This window comes from Rhinoderma darwinii, chromosome 13, assembly GCF_050947455.1.
Source record: "Rhinoderma darwinii isolate aRhiDar2 chromosome 13, aRhiDar2.hap1, whole genome shotgun sequence".
In the NCBI taxonomy this organism is placed as follows: Eukaryota; Metazoa; Chordata; class Amphibia; order Anura; family Rhinodermatidae; genus Rhinoderma; species Rhinoderma darwinii.
The window spans coordinates 63601976-63620711 of record NC_134699.1 but is presented as its reverse complement, the minus strand read 5'-3'; the positions used below and the strand labels follow the sequence as shown (position 1 = coordinate 63620711).

Below are 18736 nucleotides of genomic sequence, written 5' to 3'. Positions count from 1 at the left end.
AGAGTCACCACAGACCTGCACAATGGGCCTTTTTAGTCACTGTACTCCTTTACTCTATTACTGGTTGTTTACATTAATTTTCAGCTGAGTCGTGAAGTAAATTCACATCGCCAGTACCAAATATACAAGCTTTGTGGAAACAGGACATACATGTCACAGCTCTATTGTGTGGTATGCACAAAGCACCAATATCGTCCATTCATACAGCTTTAGAAGTTCTCAAAACCTAGAAAGATGCAAGATGGAATCGCTTGGTTAGGCCTCAGGCACACGACCGTAGTTCTCATCCGTAATTACGGATGAAATTGCAGACCCATTCATTTCTATTGACCACGGACACCTTTCCATATATTTACATATGTGTGTCCGTGCCGTAGAAAAGATCTGCAAAATATGGAACATGTCCTATTCTTGTCCGCAATTGCGGCACAGACTCGCCCATAGAAGTCTATGGACGCTTCCGCAATTGCGGACAGCTACGGATGTGTATCCGTAGCCGTGGGATCTGTATTTGCGGACAGTAAAAACCCTTACAATCATGTGCATGAGGCCTTACTGACACGATATCTGTATTATTTAATTTAAAAACGTAGTTTATTTTGTAGCATTTTATTTTTATCATATACATTTTAATATTTTTCTCATGCTTTGATTTTTTATGGGGCTTAGTGTAGCAGGGAGGACATTATCAGTGTCTGCCCTGCACTTCTTAGAATATATATATATATATATATATATATATATATATATATATATATATATATATATATATCTCAATTAAAAGGGAAATCCTAATATAACAATAGTGGGGATCATTGGGCTGCGAACCCTGCAAACCCCGGAACCAAGGGTCTGTTTTGTCCTGTGGTACGCTTTTGGCAGAGTTCAGTAGTTTCCGTCACCCATAATCTCCAATATAGCACTGACAGTCTGGAGCTTTATTGTAGACATTAAAGGGGTTCAAGCAGTCGCATGAAAGCCCCTTTGTTATAGAAATCAGTTCTGAACCCTAATTTTATAGTCTCGATGAGGTCAGAAGACAAATAAGAATTCCCCTTTAAACGTGGAAAGCTAGTGTTAATTTTGTGGCTGACTTTATGGCTTATTTATTTATTTATTTATTTTAAAAAAGGGGAGGGGATATTGCTCATAAGAGCATTCAATATATTGTAGGATGTGAATAACAACAATTAGCTGATTTTTTTATTTATTTTTTGCAGGCCCAGGAAAAATGCGAGTATGAGCTTCTCACACCTCTTGCGTTGATGTTCCACTTTGCGGTTCTCTTGGTAAGCTATGGGAGTATATGGGACAACAGTCAGAACCAGAACCTGGTATCTATGCCAGCGACAGCAAATCAGATGTTCAAATGGTGCCACCTGCTGGTCACAAGATTAAAGTAAATCCATCAAAGCACAAAGACGACTCAATACAAAGCCTCAACAAATATATAAAATAAATAAATAATAATAATAGTAAAAAAAAACATACAAAAAGGTCAAACTGGATGGACGTCTTGGTCTTTTCCTGCCGTTATGAATATACAGTATGTGTCTATGATGAAGAATCACTTACACTACAGATTTTATTTATACAATAACATATAGTAATACTAACATGGATGTAACAAATGTGTCTGTCTATCTACATTGCAGGCCCCCTGGATTTCTGAAGAGTGTAACCTTCTATCTAAAGCCTTTGAGACATTTCATGTCTTCCTTACTTGGCCGACACCATATTGCGACATTTACCAGGAGATTTTAAGCTTTATTAGAGAAGAGCAAAAAGTTCCAGGTACTATTATATTATTATAGTAACCATTGGTCTTTATTTTTCAACACCCTATAGTGAGGTCAGTGATGTCATTTCTTTTGGCAGGGATCACCTACCAGCGTCTGGTCAGAGCAGAACAGGGTCTCTTGACTAAATCGTCCCTGCCCAGCATTGTGTAAGTAAAGTATGGTGAACAATGTCAAGGAAAGAGAATCAGGAGAATTTATTGACCTTGAGACCATTTGAATTTTTCTAATTTATTATCTTTTTTTTATTAGTATTATTTACATTAGTTGCTTGCTTTACAGCTGGAATGGTTGTGGGTACTATGAACTTGGCATATATAGTATGTGACTTAATATCGGAAGTCAAGCACTGCATATCATATTTCACCAATCTACATAGCAAGTGGAGGAACAGCACCACCTAGTGGTCACATGATTGAGAAAATGGGCCGTGATCCATCAGGCAAAGCAGAGAATTGGTCGTTAGTTTTCAGTCTTAAAGATGTTCGCTTTCTTTTAGGACGGTGCTCTTGGTGAACCCTGTGGAGCTGCCTAAGGAGTTCCTGTCAGTCGCCGACCGTCTGAGCAACACAGAACAAAGTGCCCAAAACACATACATTTCCCTCATCCAGCACCTCTACCAAGCCAACTTGGGACCTTCCCCCCAAATCACAGTCATAAAGGATAAACTTAAGGTAGGTGTCCACTAACTGGTACATGCTTCAATTTAATGTTCTGCATTATTCAGCCTAAGGACCAGGCCTTGTTCACATCTGCGTTGGAGGCTCCGTTAGGGGCCTCCGTTGCAGTTCCGGCCAAGATTACCAGAAACAAAACCGCAACATGCTATTGTTTCAGGTAAAAACATGGACACGCGACAGAAAGCCAACGGAACACATTAAAGTCAAAGGGTTCAGTCGGCTGAAGGTGGTACGCGTGGTGCAACGAAAACAGTCGCTTCAGGTTTTCCTTTGATCTGCTCCTCTTTTGGAGCATAGCAACGGAAACCCCAGACGCAGGTGTGAACACAGCCATACAATCCTATATACTGCACTGCTGTGAAGCTTCCTCGAAATCCTCAAGGCTGCCTCCATCAACTGCTGGAGTGTGGGAACAACCCTGTCGGAGTTACAGCCTATTCCCTGTATCAAACAATATAAGTTCTGTATGTCCAGGAATCCTGTAGAATCAACTGGACCTTGACAAGCCCCAGGGGGGCTAAAGCACGACAACTCACCCATAGAACCATCCACCCGTAGAGCTGTGAGGTTCCTTAAGAAGTTGGCAATCACATACATTTTCAGATGAGTAAATTGTAGTTAGGTCATGAGTTATGTCTTGTTTTTCCTTTTTATAGTCAAAGACAGTAGAGGAACTAGAAAGCATCTTTGCTGATTTGACGGAGACTATCGAACAAGCTATTAATGACAAAGACATATCGAAAAATAGGGAGTGGTTGAAGGAGAAGCTGCAGGAGATTGGGAAACAAGCTGGTCTTCTGGGGGACAAAACAGGTGAGGATTTTAGAGTTTGGTCTAAGCAAAGAATTCCTCCAGTGCACTATGAATGACTCAACCGTAAGTAGCATGTATCCAAGGCTGTTCTCCGTTTAGTTGGTGATCCCCAGCCCGCTGGAAACCTTACGAGTTTCACCTCTGATCCCCAACCATGCAGCATGCGAAGATTGGTAGGGAACGTTCACCCACCTGGTGATATTTGTCTAGGCTTTAAGGAGTTTAAATTGAAATTTTACAAGGTTTGACTTATAAAATACATGCTCTATACCTGCTCCATGACTTTTTATCCACTTTTTACACAATGTTACGCTTCGATGCAAAATTGCATGAAGGAGTTAGAGTGTAAATTTTTGGGTGCCATTTTTACAATGTGAAAGGTGTCGACATTAATTAAATATCTGGGTATGGAGGCATAATATGACTTTATTGTATAATTCAGGTTTTATTTGTGTATGTCAAAATTATTAAAATGGTCACGGCAGCGTAAGCGTTAATACTTTCATGAAACGGGGCATTACGGGCTGTGATGCCCATAGCAAAATTTTGTCTTTCAAAATGTTTAAGTCTTTTTTTAAAATAAATAAATAGCTTGATTAATATTTTCCCTAACACTAATTCTCCCGTGGATATATTTTTTTAATGTATAAAGAGCAGATAGGGCCGGGGTAGAAAAAACTTGAATTGGTAACCGTGTATGTTTAGAGTAAATGCCCTTTTACACAGGCCAATGATCAGGTGAACAAACGTTTGTACGCACGCTCGTTCCCAATCGTTGCCCTGTGTAAACAGGGCAGAGATGCAAAAGCTAGTTTTTCGGCTGATCAAAACTTTTATGGGGCCAGAAATATTGTCGCTTTTTGGTAGAACATCTCCCTGTGTAAATAAGGGATGTGCTGCCAACAAGATGCAAATATATGGCGATAAACGAAGATATTAACCATTCTTCGTCACCTTACTTTCCAGCTATTGCTCTGTTTGAGAGGCCCAATTATTACCTATGGTCATAAAATGTTTCACTTTTTTCTCCCCTTTAACCAGGGATCTCCACAGCCCAGTTCCAACCCATCTATCTTCCAGTTCCCAAATGTTACACATATGCCTGGGATCAGGACAACTTTGGTAAGTAAATAGATCATTTTCTACGATTACAGTGGTGTATATCACAATTATTGCATTTATTTTAGCTGTCCTTAAAAGGGTTGTCTAGTTTAGAAAAGTGATTTTCATACACCCTATTAGGGAATTCTGAGTTAATAGAGGGGGGTCCTTTGTTTAGGATCCTTATCTCTTGGCCAGAGTGGAGAGCGGTTACATAGAGCGTCTCTCGCTCTGGAGGACCTGTCCTATCCTTTATTACACATTGATATGAATGGACACTGTGTAATGCTTAATTTCCCCTTAGGTGGCGATGCAGGCAAACTGAACACTTACTGCCAGGTTTCACTGATCGCTGGGGGTCCTAACAGGGGAACACTTTGTGGTCAGCTTATTGTCAAAGGATCCTTCTAACAAGTAGGGATTATCCAAAGCAAAGAACTCGTTTAGATTAGCCAATTCATAAAGTTGTGTCATTACAATTTCCAACTAGACACATCGTCACTGTATATTAGGGATTATTTTCTCCGCAACCGCTTGTCCGCCCCACCCCTGCCTACACTGAAATCATGCAAATGTTTGCAAAAAAGTTACATAATATTCATGACAAGTAATAACGCCTTTGTATTACATGCTTTGTTTCCAAGATTAAAAATGTTGATAGGGAGTCATCGATTTGATCAATGTATCAGTCAAAGCGGTTTCATTAAGGGACTTTTAATTACTCTTCCACTGAAGCCTTTGACCTTTTAGTTGGCCTTCGATTAGTTGGTGCCCTGTAAAGTACTTTCTATTGACACCCCATTTAGTGCCCAAATTATACAATTATATAGTGCTCAAATAACATTGACATACGGTGCCCCCAATAACACTGCTAGACAGTTGCCTCAATAACACTGCCCAAACTAGGGAGAGCTTTGGGCATGAAGCGTGGGGTCTGGGTGCAAGCTCCAGGTGCCCAGGCAATCAGGACCAGTGGTGCCCTCTTTAGTAGTGATAGATGAGGCTCCCTGTGTAACCTTACAGGTCGAACACCCCTAAGGTCAACCCTGGTCTAGATAGATAAAGGACTCTAGAGTGGATACATCATATGCATGTCCATCCGTACCCAGATACGGGTAAATAATGCTATATCCCCTATGTAGCTATGGGCATATGAAGAACTGGTGATTTACACAAACTTCAAGACTAGAGGCAGCTTTAATAGAGAACCCATTTATTTTATTATCTATTCCGATTATTAACTGTCCGTTGTCTCTTATATTGGCAGATGTTCTGAATAATATACTTTTACATGAAGAAAACACTAGAGCAACCAGTCTTTCTCCAGAATATGACGTCAATGAGGAAGAAGAAGACGATGATAATGAAGAGGAGGAAGAGGAAGAAGAACTGGAAGAGGTAGAAGAGGAAAGTCATAATGACAACAACAAGAGAGACTCTGTGTTTTCTTGTCACTCCAGACGTTACGTGTACTGGAGCACGCCAAGTGATGTTCAAGAGGAAGCCAACATGGCCAACATCTCCGACCACTCCATGCAATTTGTATCTAAACTGTCCAGTTGCGTGGATAGTGGATACATCGAAGACAGTGATGATAGTTCCCAGGAGACACCCGAAAGGATGGATTACCGAGAAGAAAAGGTCAATCGAAAATTTACTCAGAAGATCTGTAAACTCTTTAGACCCAAGAACCATCTGTCTAAGGGAAAGCAAAAGACCGATTTGAGCAATTCCCCCACTCATTCTATAACAAACTCTATGTCCAACTTGCAGCAAGATATACCCTTAAGACGAGCTGGTAGCTTATGTACGCCCCAGGCGAGACGAGTGCCAGTACGTTCAAAAAGGTCTCAGTCACTTCCCCAACATACGCTTGGTGTCCAGATCTGGGAAATCCAGCAGAACCAAATACTGTCTTTGAAAAGAAGACCTTTTCTGAGCTCTAATGAGGACTCCAAAGCTTCCACGTTGAGGGTTGTGGTGTTTGGTTCTGATCGAATTTCTGGAAAGTTAGCTCGTGCTTACAGCAATCTAAGGTGAATACCAACATCTTCCACACTTTTTTTTTAATGTATTTTAAGTAATGCCGAGATTGACTCAAATCCATGAGGACATTGATATGGATCGACCAAGGTTTCCTCTACTCATTGTCTACTGCTCTGTCTTTCAGGTTGAAGGAAAGCAAATACCCATTGCTAACAAGGTTTTTTAAGCTGCAGCTGTACTATGTACCAGTGAGAAGGAACAGTCTTTCCCCAACCGTAACACTGACAAACCCTGACTCTCCCTTAAAATCTCCAAGCCCATCGGGAAAGACTACCCCAGAGGTAATGTCTACCAAGCGTAGTTTGATGTGGGCAATCACTGAATTTCCCCTGTAGCAATACATGGTTCATTACAGGAACTCAATGACAATTAGCAGAATTATGAACGCAGCTCTTGATGTCAATGTGAAGTTTGAAGTCCAAGTCACTTAAGAATTTTGAGGGCAAACAGGGCAATACAGATCCATGATTGACTTCTGACATATTTTAAGTATTTTCTTTACAACAAACCTTTTTCAAATGGAGATTAGGTTCATACGTAAACTAAATGTCACAATTATTCCTCAGGACATGATAGGAACAGAGGAAAGCACTAATGACATCTCTCACTACATCGGGATGTTGGATCCATGGTACAAGCGGAACATCCTGGGTCTCATGGATCTTCCCACATCCGTTCTCTCTCAGGTAATTAGAAATAACAAGCTACTATTTGTCACAACAGGTCATTCCAAAACTTATGTCACTTAGCCTCCCTGGTACATGGCAAGTCCTCACAGATATGATTGTGGTATCCAACATATCTAGACTAGACAGAGGGGCCGCTGTGGATTTAGTGTTTTTGGACTTTGCAAAGGCATTTGACACTGTCCCCCATAGACGCCTAATGGGTAAATTAAGGACTATAGGTTTAGAAAATATAGTTTGTAATTGGATTGAGAATTGGCTCAAGGACCGTATCCAGAGGGTTGTGGTCAATGATTCCTTCTCTGAATGGTCCCCGGTTATAAGTGGTGTACCCCAGGGTTCAGTGCTGGGACCACTATTATTCAACTTATTTATTAATGATATAGAGGAAGGGATTAATAGCACTATTTCTATTTTTGCAGATGACACCAAGCTATGTAATATAGTTCAGACTATGGAAGATGTTCATGAATTACAGGCAGATTTAAACAAACTAAGTGTTTGGGCGTCCACTTGGCAAATGAAGTTTAATGTAGATAAATGTAAAGTTATGCATCTTGGTACCAACAACCTGCATGCATCATATGTCCTAGGGGGCGCTACACTGGCGGATTCACTTGTTGAGAAGGATCTGGGTGTACTTGTAAATCATAAACTCAATAACAGCATGCAGTGTCAATCAGCTGCTTCAAAGGCCAGCAGGATATTGTCGTGTATTAAAAGAGGCATGGACTCGCGGGACAGGGATGTAATAATGCCACTTTACAAAGCATTAGTGAGGCCTCATCTAGAATATGCAGTCCAGTTCTGGGCTCCAGTTCATAGAAAGGATGCCCTGGAGTTGGAAAAAATACAAAGAAGAGCAACGAAGCTAATAAGGGGCATGGAGAATTTAAGTTATGAGGAAAGATTGAAAGAATTAAACCTATTTAGCCTTGAAAAAAGACGACTAAGGGGGGACATGATTAACTTGTATAAATATATTAATGGCACATACAAAAAATATGGTGAAATCCTGTTCCTTGTAAAACCCCCTCAAAAAACAAGGGGGCACTCCCTCCGTCTGGAGAAAAAAAGGTTCAAGCTGCAGAGGCGACAAGGCTTCTTTACAGTGAGAACTGTGAATTTATGGAATAGCCTACCGCAGGAGCTGGTCACAGCAGGGACAGTAGATGGCTTTAAAAAAGGGTTAGATAATTTCCTAGAACAAAAAAATATTAGCTCCTATGTGTAGAAATTTTTCCTTCCCTTTTCCCTTCCCTTGGTTGAACTTGATGGACATGTGTCTTTTTTCAGCCGTACTAACTATGTAACTATGTAACTATGTAACCAGACCAAGTAAGGCCAGGATCACACACAGTCTTTATGCAGTTTTTGGCTCAATTTTTTTTTAGACAAAGCCAGAAGTAGATTCAAAAGAAGGGAAAGGTATGAAGAAAAGACTGATGCATCTCCTTTCTTTTGTGGTCCCTCTTGTGTTGGGCTAAAAGGAGCCAAAAACTGTGTATGTTCCTGGCCTAAGGCCTAGTTCACAGAGTTTTTTGCAGGCAGAAAAAAAAATTCTGCCTCAAAAGTCCTTAAAAAAAAAACCCAGCACCTTAGTGTGATACTGGATAAACTAGTATTAGCTGTGGGTAATACGTGTAATTAATGTCTATTTGAATAAAATTATAATTTCTTTACTGAAAAACGTTGGTACCATGGGCACCGGATCAGTGGGTTCCAGTGGTAAAAATTGAATATCACGGAGAAAGACTGTTTTGATATAGCTTGGCAGTGTCATAAACTACTCTGATAAAAAGACCAGTAATTGCAATAAAACTCATGACAGACGGGTCTCTTCCATATTCTCAAGCAGTTGTCCACACCGGAGAACGGCTCCGCGCAGACCCAGAAGATGCCCATCCTTGCCGACATGGTGCTGTATTATTGCCGTTTTGCCAACCGTTCTCTACTTCTCCAGTTGTACCAAGCTGAGGTAACCACACTGTCCATCAAACTATTGTCTAGAGAATATTGCACCAATATCCCTCCCGAAATATAATAATTTCCCCCACACCATTTAGAGGAGTGCCTCACTTCTCACTGACTTCCTTAGTACCAGGGAACTAATGGTTTTCTGCCTTATAACATGACAGAACATCAGATCCTCCCACAAATAGTACATACTTCAGTAATTTATTAGTCTTAAACGTTAGACATGAAAAATTCAATTTATTCTAAGTTTAAAAGTGCTCCTGTTATTAGAAACCTTTGCACAACAGAGCTGGCCCTTGCTAAAGTTAGTGCTGCCCTATACGTATGTATTACACAACCTATGGGCAATTCATCTCAAAGTCTTATTAGTTTTATTATCAAAAATGATCATGCATCAGTTGCACTACCCTGCCTGACCATATGGACTGCTGTAATGGGGAAACACAGTTAAAAATGTACACATGGATAATACAATGTTTAAAGCTCCCCTAGTGGTAGGAATTTACAACTCCGAAGATAAATGGAAAAGCTTATAACAGTACATGGAAAATGTCATGTTTCTTTATGTATCATTTTCTTTTACCTGTAGATTACATTTGACAGTGGCAGGAAACAGACAGAGGTGTTCATTCAATCCCTGGAAATGGGGCATTCTGCAGCATTAAGAGCCATTAAGGCTTCAGGTGAGGACTGTTGTGAAATCGTTAATCCAAACAGCAAAAAGCAATATGAAAAATCTATGATCAGTGTAGGTTCAAATCTGTGCCACTGCTTATAGCAAGCCTATATATAAAAATGAATAAGTGTCTAATGAAAATTGTTACGCATTACCTTTTATTTGCCAAATATGACAGATATTTAGAGTCCTATAGCAATTTACTCAAATCAGTTGCAGTACCACTGCTCACCACTGCGGATACACATAGACATTAATGCAACAGCGCCCCCAGATCTAGCAGAGATTTTTTTTAGATAAAATGGTAACACAGAATATCAAAATGCAAGGCTTCGGATTTTCTTATCCTTCATATATGGTAGACTTCTCATTTTAATTGTGATGTAAAGCTCTACAACACGGTCTCCTGCAGGACAAAGATGGTACTACCACCATTAAACTCACTCAGCATCTGGAAAAAAGCAATGCATGATTGCATAGCCTAATCACGGCGATTAATGGATCTTCTTTTCTTAGGCCCTGGCTGCAAGAGGTTTGGGATTGATGGAGATCGGGACGCAATCCCCTTTACACTACAAATAGTTTACAGTAAGGTGAGTTTAAATTCTATATAAAGTTGCACTCAAATATAAACCATGTTCAATCAAAACACGGCAAAGCCAATTACGTTTGAAATTAGTGCACGCGTTTTTCCCCGCGTCCATTACGGACGTAATTGGAGCTGGTTTTCTATGGAGTCAATGATAAACGACTCAAATTACGTCTCAAGTAGTGACAGGCACTTCTTTGAGGCGGCTGTCTTTTTACACTCCGTCTTTTGACAGCAGCACGTAAAAAAAAAGCCCGTCTGCACAGAACATCGTAAGACCCATTGAATTCAATGGGCAGATGTTTGCAGACGGTTTGGAGCCGTTTTCTCGGCCGTAATTCCAGGCGTAAAACGCCTGAATTACGTCCGTAAATAGGGCGTGTAAACATACCCTTATACTGAAAAACTTTAAAAGTATATCATAGTAGATGTACACCAGCTGATGGTTTTAGCATTGCCCCTATTTTTTTTTTTTTAGTCCAGCGTAAGTGGCCGGAGCCGATGGAGTGACGGAGAAAAGGTGTGTACATCTGTCAGCCTGAAAAAAGCGTGCAAGACATTAGAGGAACTTGGTGAGAGCCTTAAGAAGTTACTTTTAACAAAACACCATCAAAATCTGCTGGTTATGGTCTGGGAATAGGTTGTTAGCAGGGTCACCAAAGTTAAAAAAATATGATGAGTGAATGAGCAGAGGACTGTGTCAAGATGTAAGGAGGGCAAGTGGGAGGCAGGCCAAATGATAATAAAAGAGGCAGGTTCTCTAGCAGCACAGAGTATTTCAGGAGACTAGTTTGCTGATCTTGGGGAATACGGTTAGGACAGGAATGTATGCAACAAGAGGACGATATGAGGACGGAAACAAAAAATTTCTGCATTATGGTTTCTATTCATAACAAGAACCACGACGCAGTGCCAAATCAGTCATTTGATAGATGCCAACGGTGCCCACAGAACCCCATTGACTTACGTGGTATCCGTGTATTTGACAAGAAAAAGGTAGTGCTGCATGCAAAGATTTTTTTTCTGTCAAATCTGACGTAAACGGTGACAGAGCATCCAACATAGATGTGGAATGTGCCTTAAAAGTAAGGATCTGTTCACATCAGCGTCGCCCTTCCGCAGTCGACTGCGCTATTGGTTCAGTCAAAACAACGGAACCCATTAACGTTTTCGTCACCATTGCAATCAATGGTGAGGGAAACAGAAGCTAAGGTTTCCGTTTGCCTTTCCGGTGAGGGGTTAACCCGAAGGAAACCTCCGACGGAACCCCGGAACAGAAGGGCAATGCTGATGTGTACAGACCCTAAGGCTGGGTTCACACGACCTATTTTCAGGCGTAAACGAGACGTATTATGCCTCGATTTACGCCTGAAAATACGGCTCCAATACGTCGGCAAACATCTGCCCATTCATTTGAATGGGTTTGCCGACGTACTGTGCCGACGACCTGTCATTTGACGCATCGCTGTCAAAAGACGACGCGTAAAATGACTGCCTCGTCAAAGAAGTGCAGGACACTTCTTTGGACGTAATTTGAGCCGTTTTTCATTGAATTCATTGAAGAACAGCTCCAATATACGTCCGTAATGGAAGTACGAGCAATTACGTCTGAAATGACGGAGCTGTTTTGAGACGTAATGGTCGATATCGTGTGCACATACCCTAATAGTCATATGTGGCTCCTGGAGTAAGAAGATTGTGGTAATTTAATTATCTCTAATCACTTTTGATTTGTTCTTTCTTTAAGATTCAAAAATGGAGTGTCTAAATCTCACTGTACAGGAAGTGGTCAAAAGACAAAACTCCAAAACAAAGAAGAGTTTTAATCAGGCAAGAACCACACTAGATCATACAACAATAATTTTCTACAGAATGGTTACAATAATATATATTCAGTAATTGTGCAATTCTCATTATTTATCTTTTATCTGCTCATTTCATTCATTTAAACTGAATCAGACATTCACCAGATCATCAAACAAATGATATAATACTACCCCCCAAGTGAAAGACTAGAATTGCTATAATACTGCCCCTATGTACAAGAATATAACTACTATAATACTGCTCCTATATACAAGAATATAACTACTATAATACTGCCCCCTATATACAAGAATATAACTACTATAATACTGCTCCTATATACAAGAATATAACAACTATAACACTGATCCTATGTACAAGAATATAACTACTATAATACTTCTCCTATATACAAGAATATAACTACTATAATACTGCCCCCTATATACAAGAATATAACTACTATAATACTGCTCCTATATACAAGAATATAACTACTATAATACTGCCCCCTATATACAAGAATATAACTACTATAATACTGCCCCCTATATACAAGAATATAACTACTATAATACTGCTCCTATATACAAGAATATAACTACTATAATACTGCCCCCTATATACAAGAATATAACTACTATAATACTGCCCCCTATATACAAGAATATAACTACTATAATACTGCTCCTATATACAAGAATATAACTACTATAATACTGCTCCTATATACAAGAATATAACTACTATAATACTGCTCCTATATACAAGAATATAACTACTATAATACTGCCCCCTATATACAAGAATATAACTACTATAATACTGCTCCTATATACAAGAATATAACTACTATAATACTGCTCCTATATACAAGAATATAACTACTATAATACTGCCCCCTATATACAAGAATATAACTGCTATAAAACTGCTCCTGTATACAAGAATATAACTACTATAATACTGCCCACTATATACAAGAATATAACTACTATAATACTGCCCCCTATATACAAGAATATAACTACTATAATACTGTCCCCTATATACAAGAATATAACTACTATAATACTGCCCACTATATACAAGAATATAACTACTATAGAACTGCCCACATATACAAGAATATAACTACTATAATACTGCCCCTATGTACAAGAGTATAACTACTATAATACTGCTCCTATATACAAGAATATAACTGCTATAAAACTGCTCCTGTATACAAGAATATAACTACTATAATACTGCCCACTATGTACAAGAATATAACTACTACGATACTGCTCCTATACACAAGAATATAACTACTATAATAGTGCCCCCTATATACAAGAATATAACTACTATAATACTGCTCCTATATACAAGAATATAACTACTATAATACTGCCCCCTATATACAAGAATATAACTACTATAATACTGCTCCTATATACAAGAATATAACTACTATAATACTGCTCCTATATACAAGAATATAACTACTATAATACTGCCCCCTATATACAAGAATATAACTGCTATAAAACTGCTCCTGTATACAAGAATATAACTACTATAATACTGCCCACTATATACAAGAATATAACTACTATAATACTGCCCCCTATATACAAGAATATAACTACTATAATACTGTCCCCTATATACAAGAATATAACTACTATAATACTGCCCACTATATACAAGAATATAACTACTATAGAACTGCCCACATATACAAGAATATAACTACTATAATACTGCCCCTATGTACAAGAGTATAACTACTATAATACTGCTCCTATATACAAGAATATAACTACTATAATACTGCCCACTATGTACAAGAATATAACTACTACGATACTGCTCCTATACACAAGAATATAACTACTATAATAGTGCCCCCTATATACAAGAATATAACTACTATAATACTGCCCCCTATATACAAGAATATAACTACTATAATACTGCTCCTATATACAAGAATATAACTGCTATAATACTGCTCCTATATACAAGAATATAACTACTATAATACTGCCCCTATATACAAGAATATAACTACTATAATACTGCCCCCTATATACAAGAATATAACTACTATTATACTGCCCCTATATACAAGAATATAACTACTATAATACTGCTCCCTATATACAAGACTATAACTACTATAATACTGCTCCTATATACAGGAATATAACTACTATAATACTGCTCATATATACAAGAATATAACTACTACAATACTGCCCCTATATACAATAATATAATTACTATAATACTGCCCCTATATACAAGAATATAACTACTATAATACTGCCCCTATATACAAGAATATAACTACTATAATACTGCTCCTATATACGGAATATAACTACTATAATACTGCTCATATATACAAGAATATAACTACTATAATACTGCCTCTATATACAAGAATATAATTACTATAATACTGTCCACTGTATACAAGAATATAACTACTATAATACTGCCCCTATATACAAGAATATAACGACTATAATACTGCTCCTATATACAAGAATATAATGACTATAATACTGCCCCCTATATACAAGAATATAACTACTATAATACTGCTCCTATATACAAGAATATAACTACTATAATACTGCTCCTATATACAAGAATATAACTACTATAATACGGCCTCTATATACAAGAATATAACTACTATAATACTGCCCCTATATACAAGAATATAACTACTATAATACTGCTCCTATATACAGGAATATAACTACTATAATACTGCTCCCTGTATACTAGAATATAACTACTATAATACTGCTCCTATATACAAGAATATAACTACTTTAATACTGTCACTATATACAAGAATATAACTACTATAATACTGCTCATATATACAAGAATATAACTACTATAATACTGCCTCCTATATACAAGAATATAACTACTATAATACTGCCCCCTATGTACAAAAAAATGGATATGTTGATGAAATGTGATGTCTAAATGAAATTTCTCTGTAACTGATGTCTATGCATATGTATTCCAGCATTGGCCAAACCTCTTATAATCAAATATCTGAAAGAGGCTGCTGGGCCTGCCCGACCTAAACTAATTCACTTCCATTTTATTCAGCAGATCAGCATTTCTCAAATAAAAGTGGACAAAGCTCAGATTATAGCACAGAACGGTGGAACTTTTCCTCTGTGCTTGGACCAGGATGAACGCAAAATACTTCAGCGGGTTATAAAGTGAGTCACTGGGTATCCAATTCATCAGCTGCCATGCGTTCAGTGCTAGATTGGCAGACTACGGGTATTGTGGGCTTGAACATGAAAGTGCAGCAAGGCATTCTTAAAAGAAAAAGGCATTGATCTAGCTCCCTTATATCATACATCTAAAAAAAATAAGGAGGTTATATTATTCTGAGAATAAAGTGTGGATTTGCACTGAATTCCTATGCAGGTGAAGGCCATATATTAATGACGTGTATTTTCCCTTCCACGCCAGGTGTGAGGTTTCCCCATGCTACAAACCTGAAATACGAGACTTTCGCCATATCTACCTGCCCCACTGGTCGCAGACTTCTCCGGAACAATTCTGCTCCCTCTTGTGTTTACCGGTAGCGACTTTCAGTGGTGCTCAGCTCTAGATGGGAAATCTCTCAACGATTCTCTTCGGTCCTTCAAATCAGCAATCAAACTATTTTCTTCTTAAGTATTTTGTATATTGATCTTCAATACTGGAAACCCACATTCCTTACGGTACAGGCAAAAAGTTTGCAAACTTCACCCCACCTATAGACGTCCATTACTGCAAAACGTAACCACACCATCAAGTTAAATGGAAACGGCAGGGATTTTGGAGGCAAATCTGCTATTTTGTTGAGTTGCATGATGAGGAGAGAAGAAAATGTTAAAAAAAATAATTAAAATGGACAATTCCTTCAACTTGTATGACAAGTGCGATAGTTGTGGACAGAGGATTCAGGAGCTCTCTGCCAGGGGCAATGGCTTTACATAATGGCTGACAATTCGATCACCTGCATTAGGAAACGGATTCCCACAAAGGAAATAACATTTCCGTGGTCATCAAATTTTTGTTTTTCAAAAAATTTAAGGCCGCTGTCGAAAAGTCATGAGGTGTTCACATTAAATTTACAAGTACATTCGCATCCTGATGCTTATGCCTAGTGTTTCCATATTACTCCATTGACCAGGAGTGTGACAAAAGTATCTTTTTGGCACAAATCGCAGGTATACGTCGGCTCTAGACTACGCTATTCCATGAGAAGGCATAGAGTAAAGTACGTATACCACGCAGTATATGGTGTTGCACAATGGGATCCTGTGGACGATGTATGCCAGTTTGCCGGAGCCTTCAGTTAAACGTATACATTGGGAAATAAACACATGACATGGAACTCTGATGGATGGCTGAAATGCAATGTAAAAAGCGCCTTACACAACAACCAATCAGATTCCACCTTTCAACACATTTGAACAGTCATTTGATTGGTTCATTTCGGCAACACCCTCAGTTCTTGTTTTCACCAATATTCTTTTTCCCATGATGCCCGCTGTCCTTGTAAATATAAATTTTGACTCTGAAGACATATTTAGGCACTGAACATTTTGGTTGACTTTTTTTTTGCGTCTGTATTTATTATGATGGAGTTTTGTTTTGCTTTAAAGTTATATTTTATTTTATTGTTTTTTCCCCACTTTCTTTTACAATTCCTCACTGGATAAACAGTTTTTTTTAATATTAGAGAAAAGTTTTTGGATCATATTTTACAGAAAAAATGTGACATTTTAGATAATGAATAATAATGGTTTAGTCCATCATCAAAAACAGGTTTATACCTTTCATTGAAAAAGTGTTTTTGTAACAATTGTGCCTTATGCCATATTTCCTTTATGGAGCAGGAGAACATTATTTGGGTCTGAACTGTTGATCTGATATTTAACTGAATGAAAAAATGAATCTCTCTGATTACACGAGAAGGTCCTAGCAACTGGAAACCTGCAATTTATATTCACAGTTCCAGTCTGGCGGGGGGCTAGTACTGTAGATAATAAATAACTTCAAGCAGAATTTTTCCTGCTACCAGATCCTGATATTCTCCCTATCTGCTCCGTAAAAACGCCATCAACAAGCTTTACACACTTTACATTATATAGTATATACTACTGCCCCCTATGGACAAGAATATAATGACTATAATACTGCCCCCCTATGGACAAGAATACAGTTACTACAATACTGCTCCCTATATACAAGAATATAAATACTATAATACTGCCCCTATGGACAAGAATATGTATGTAAATGGCAAGGGGGTGACTGTTCATATGTATGGAATTGCTCTTTCATCATGGTTTTACAGTACTTGCACGCCTCTGGCACTTTTAGCCTCTGTCTTGACAGACCAGCATTAGCAGGAATGTTTAATGTACAAATATTGTATAAATTGATGTAATTTTTCCGGCTTTTTAGTACAGTGTAAACATTTTTCTCTCTCTGTAATTAATACATTAATTTAAAAGAATTGTGAAATAATAAAAAATAAAGTTCTAAATAAAACTGCCAGATGATGTCCCTTGCCACGGTTTCCCTACACTGAAACCTACGCTGCACATACACCCAGCACTGGGAATAAACCAACATATATCTGGGGATGGTAGGAACCAGCATTAAACTAATTAAAATAAAAAAATATATATATTAAAAAAAAATAATATATATATATATATATATATATATATAAATATATATATATAACACACACAATATATATACACATACATACACACGCACACTATATGGACAAAAGTATTAAGACACCTACACATTACGTCTACAGGAGCTTAGATGGCATCCCATTCTAGACCCGTAGGTTTAGAACGGGCAAACAAATATATTATAGTTGCAGGGGGTGGGGAGTGGTACAAATTAAGAATCGGGACCTACCCGCCCTTCGGACAAGTCTGTTTTAGTATATACCGTACTCGTAATCCCCATAAAATAAAACAATTCTGGAGCATCTATTTCTTTTTGGACCTCTATGTTGTGTCGTTCCTCTGTTACGTCCTATCAGTGATTGCAGTCTGTGTATGGACACAACCCTTTTAACGAAGGGTATGCTAACACCCAGTTGTCAAATTTCTAGGAGGAATAACAGAGGAACGGCACATCTCATAAGAGCTGCCTGAATGAGAATCTATCACCAGATATCATAATTTGGGGTAGTAAGAGTGAATGCAGTATGTAAAACAATGCAACCATCTAAGATAATTAGCTAAGAGGGATCATGTGACCCGCTCCATGGAACCTTTATTTCAAATACAATGCATGCAGAGTTTGAGGGCTGTACATCGGGCACATTGGCATAAAATCGATGCTCTAACTTTCTGGTTCCACCAAGGGCCCCCGCTATGAGAATGATAAAGAACTTTCCCCTTGCGGAAACAGCTGATAAAGGAAACCATAGGTGTAAAGTTCCACAATGAAATATCTCAGGTCTTTGCACCTGGGTTTGGGGCTGTTTCATGTTCCCTTCACATCTGACC

The 18736-nt window shown here is 38.3% G+C and overlaps 2 protein-coding genes across 5 annotated transcripts in view; one reads left to right on the top strand and one right to left on the bottom strand.

Moving 5' to 3' along the window:
• The window catches only part of PIK3R5 (phosphoinositide-3-kinase regulatory subunit 5), a 70309-nt gene extending 53474 nt beyond the window's left edge, over positions 1-16835 (top strand). The window contains exons 4-19 of the mRNA XM_075846778.1: positions 1221-1289; positions 1656-1794; positions 1879-1948; positions 2299-2473; positions 3136-3292; positions 4334-4414; positions 5661-6429; positions 6564-6720; positions 7006-7125; positions 8984-9103; positions 9692-9785; positions 10295-10371; positions 10846-10939; positions 12115-12197; positions 15303-15415; positions 15675-16835. Coding sequence (XP_075702893.1) covers positions 1221-1289; positions 1656-1794; positions 1879-1948; positions 2299-2473; positions 3136-3292; positions 4334-4414; positions 5661-6429; positions 6564-6720; positions 7006-7125; positions 8984-9103; positions 9692-9785; positions 10295-10371; positions 10846-10939; positions 12115-12197; positions 15303-15415; positions 15675-15816 — 2460 coding nt within the window. The 3' untranslated portion in view covers positions 15817-16835. The remainder of the gene's footprint in view (positions 1-1220; positions 1290-1655; positions 1795-1878; positions 1949-2298; positions 2474-3135; positions 3293-4333; positions 4415-5660; positions 6430-6563; positions 6721-7005; positions 7126-8983; positions 9104-9691; positions 9786-10294; positions 10372-10845; positions 10940-12114; positions 12198-15302; positions 15416-15674) is intronic.
• Positions 1-18736, bottom strand: part of NTN1 (netrin 1) — a 250838-nt gene that overhangs the window by 170057 nt on the left and 62045 nt on the right. The window lies entirely within an intron of this gene.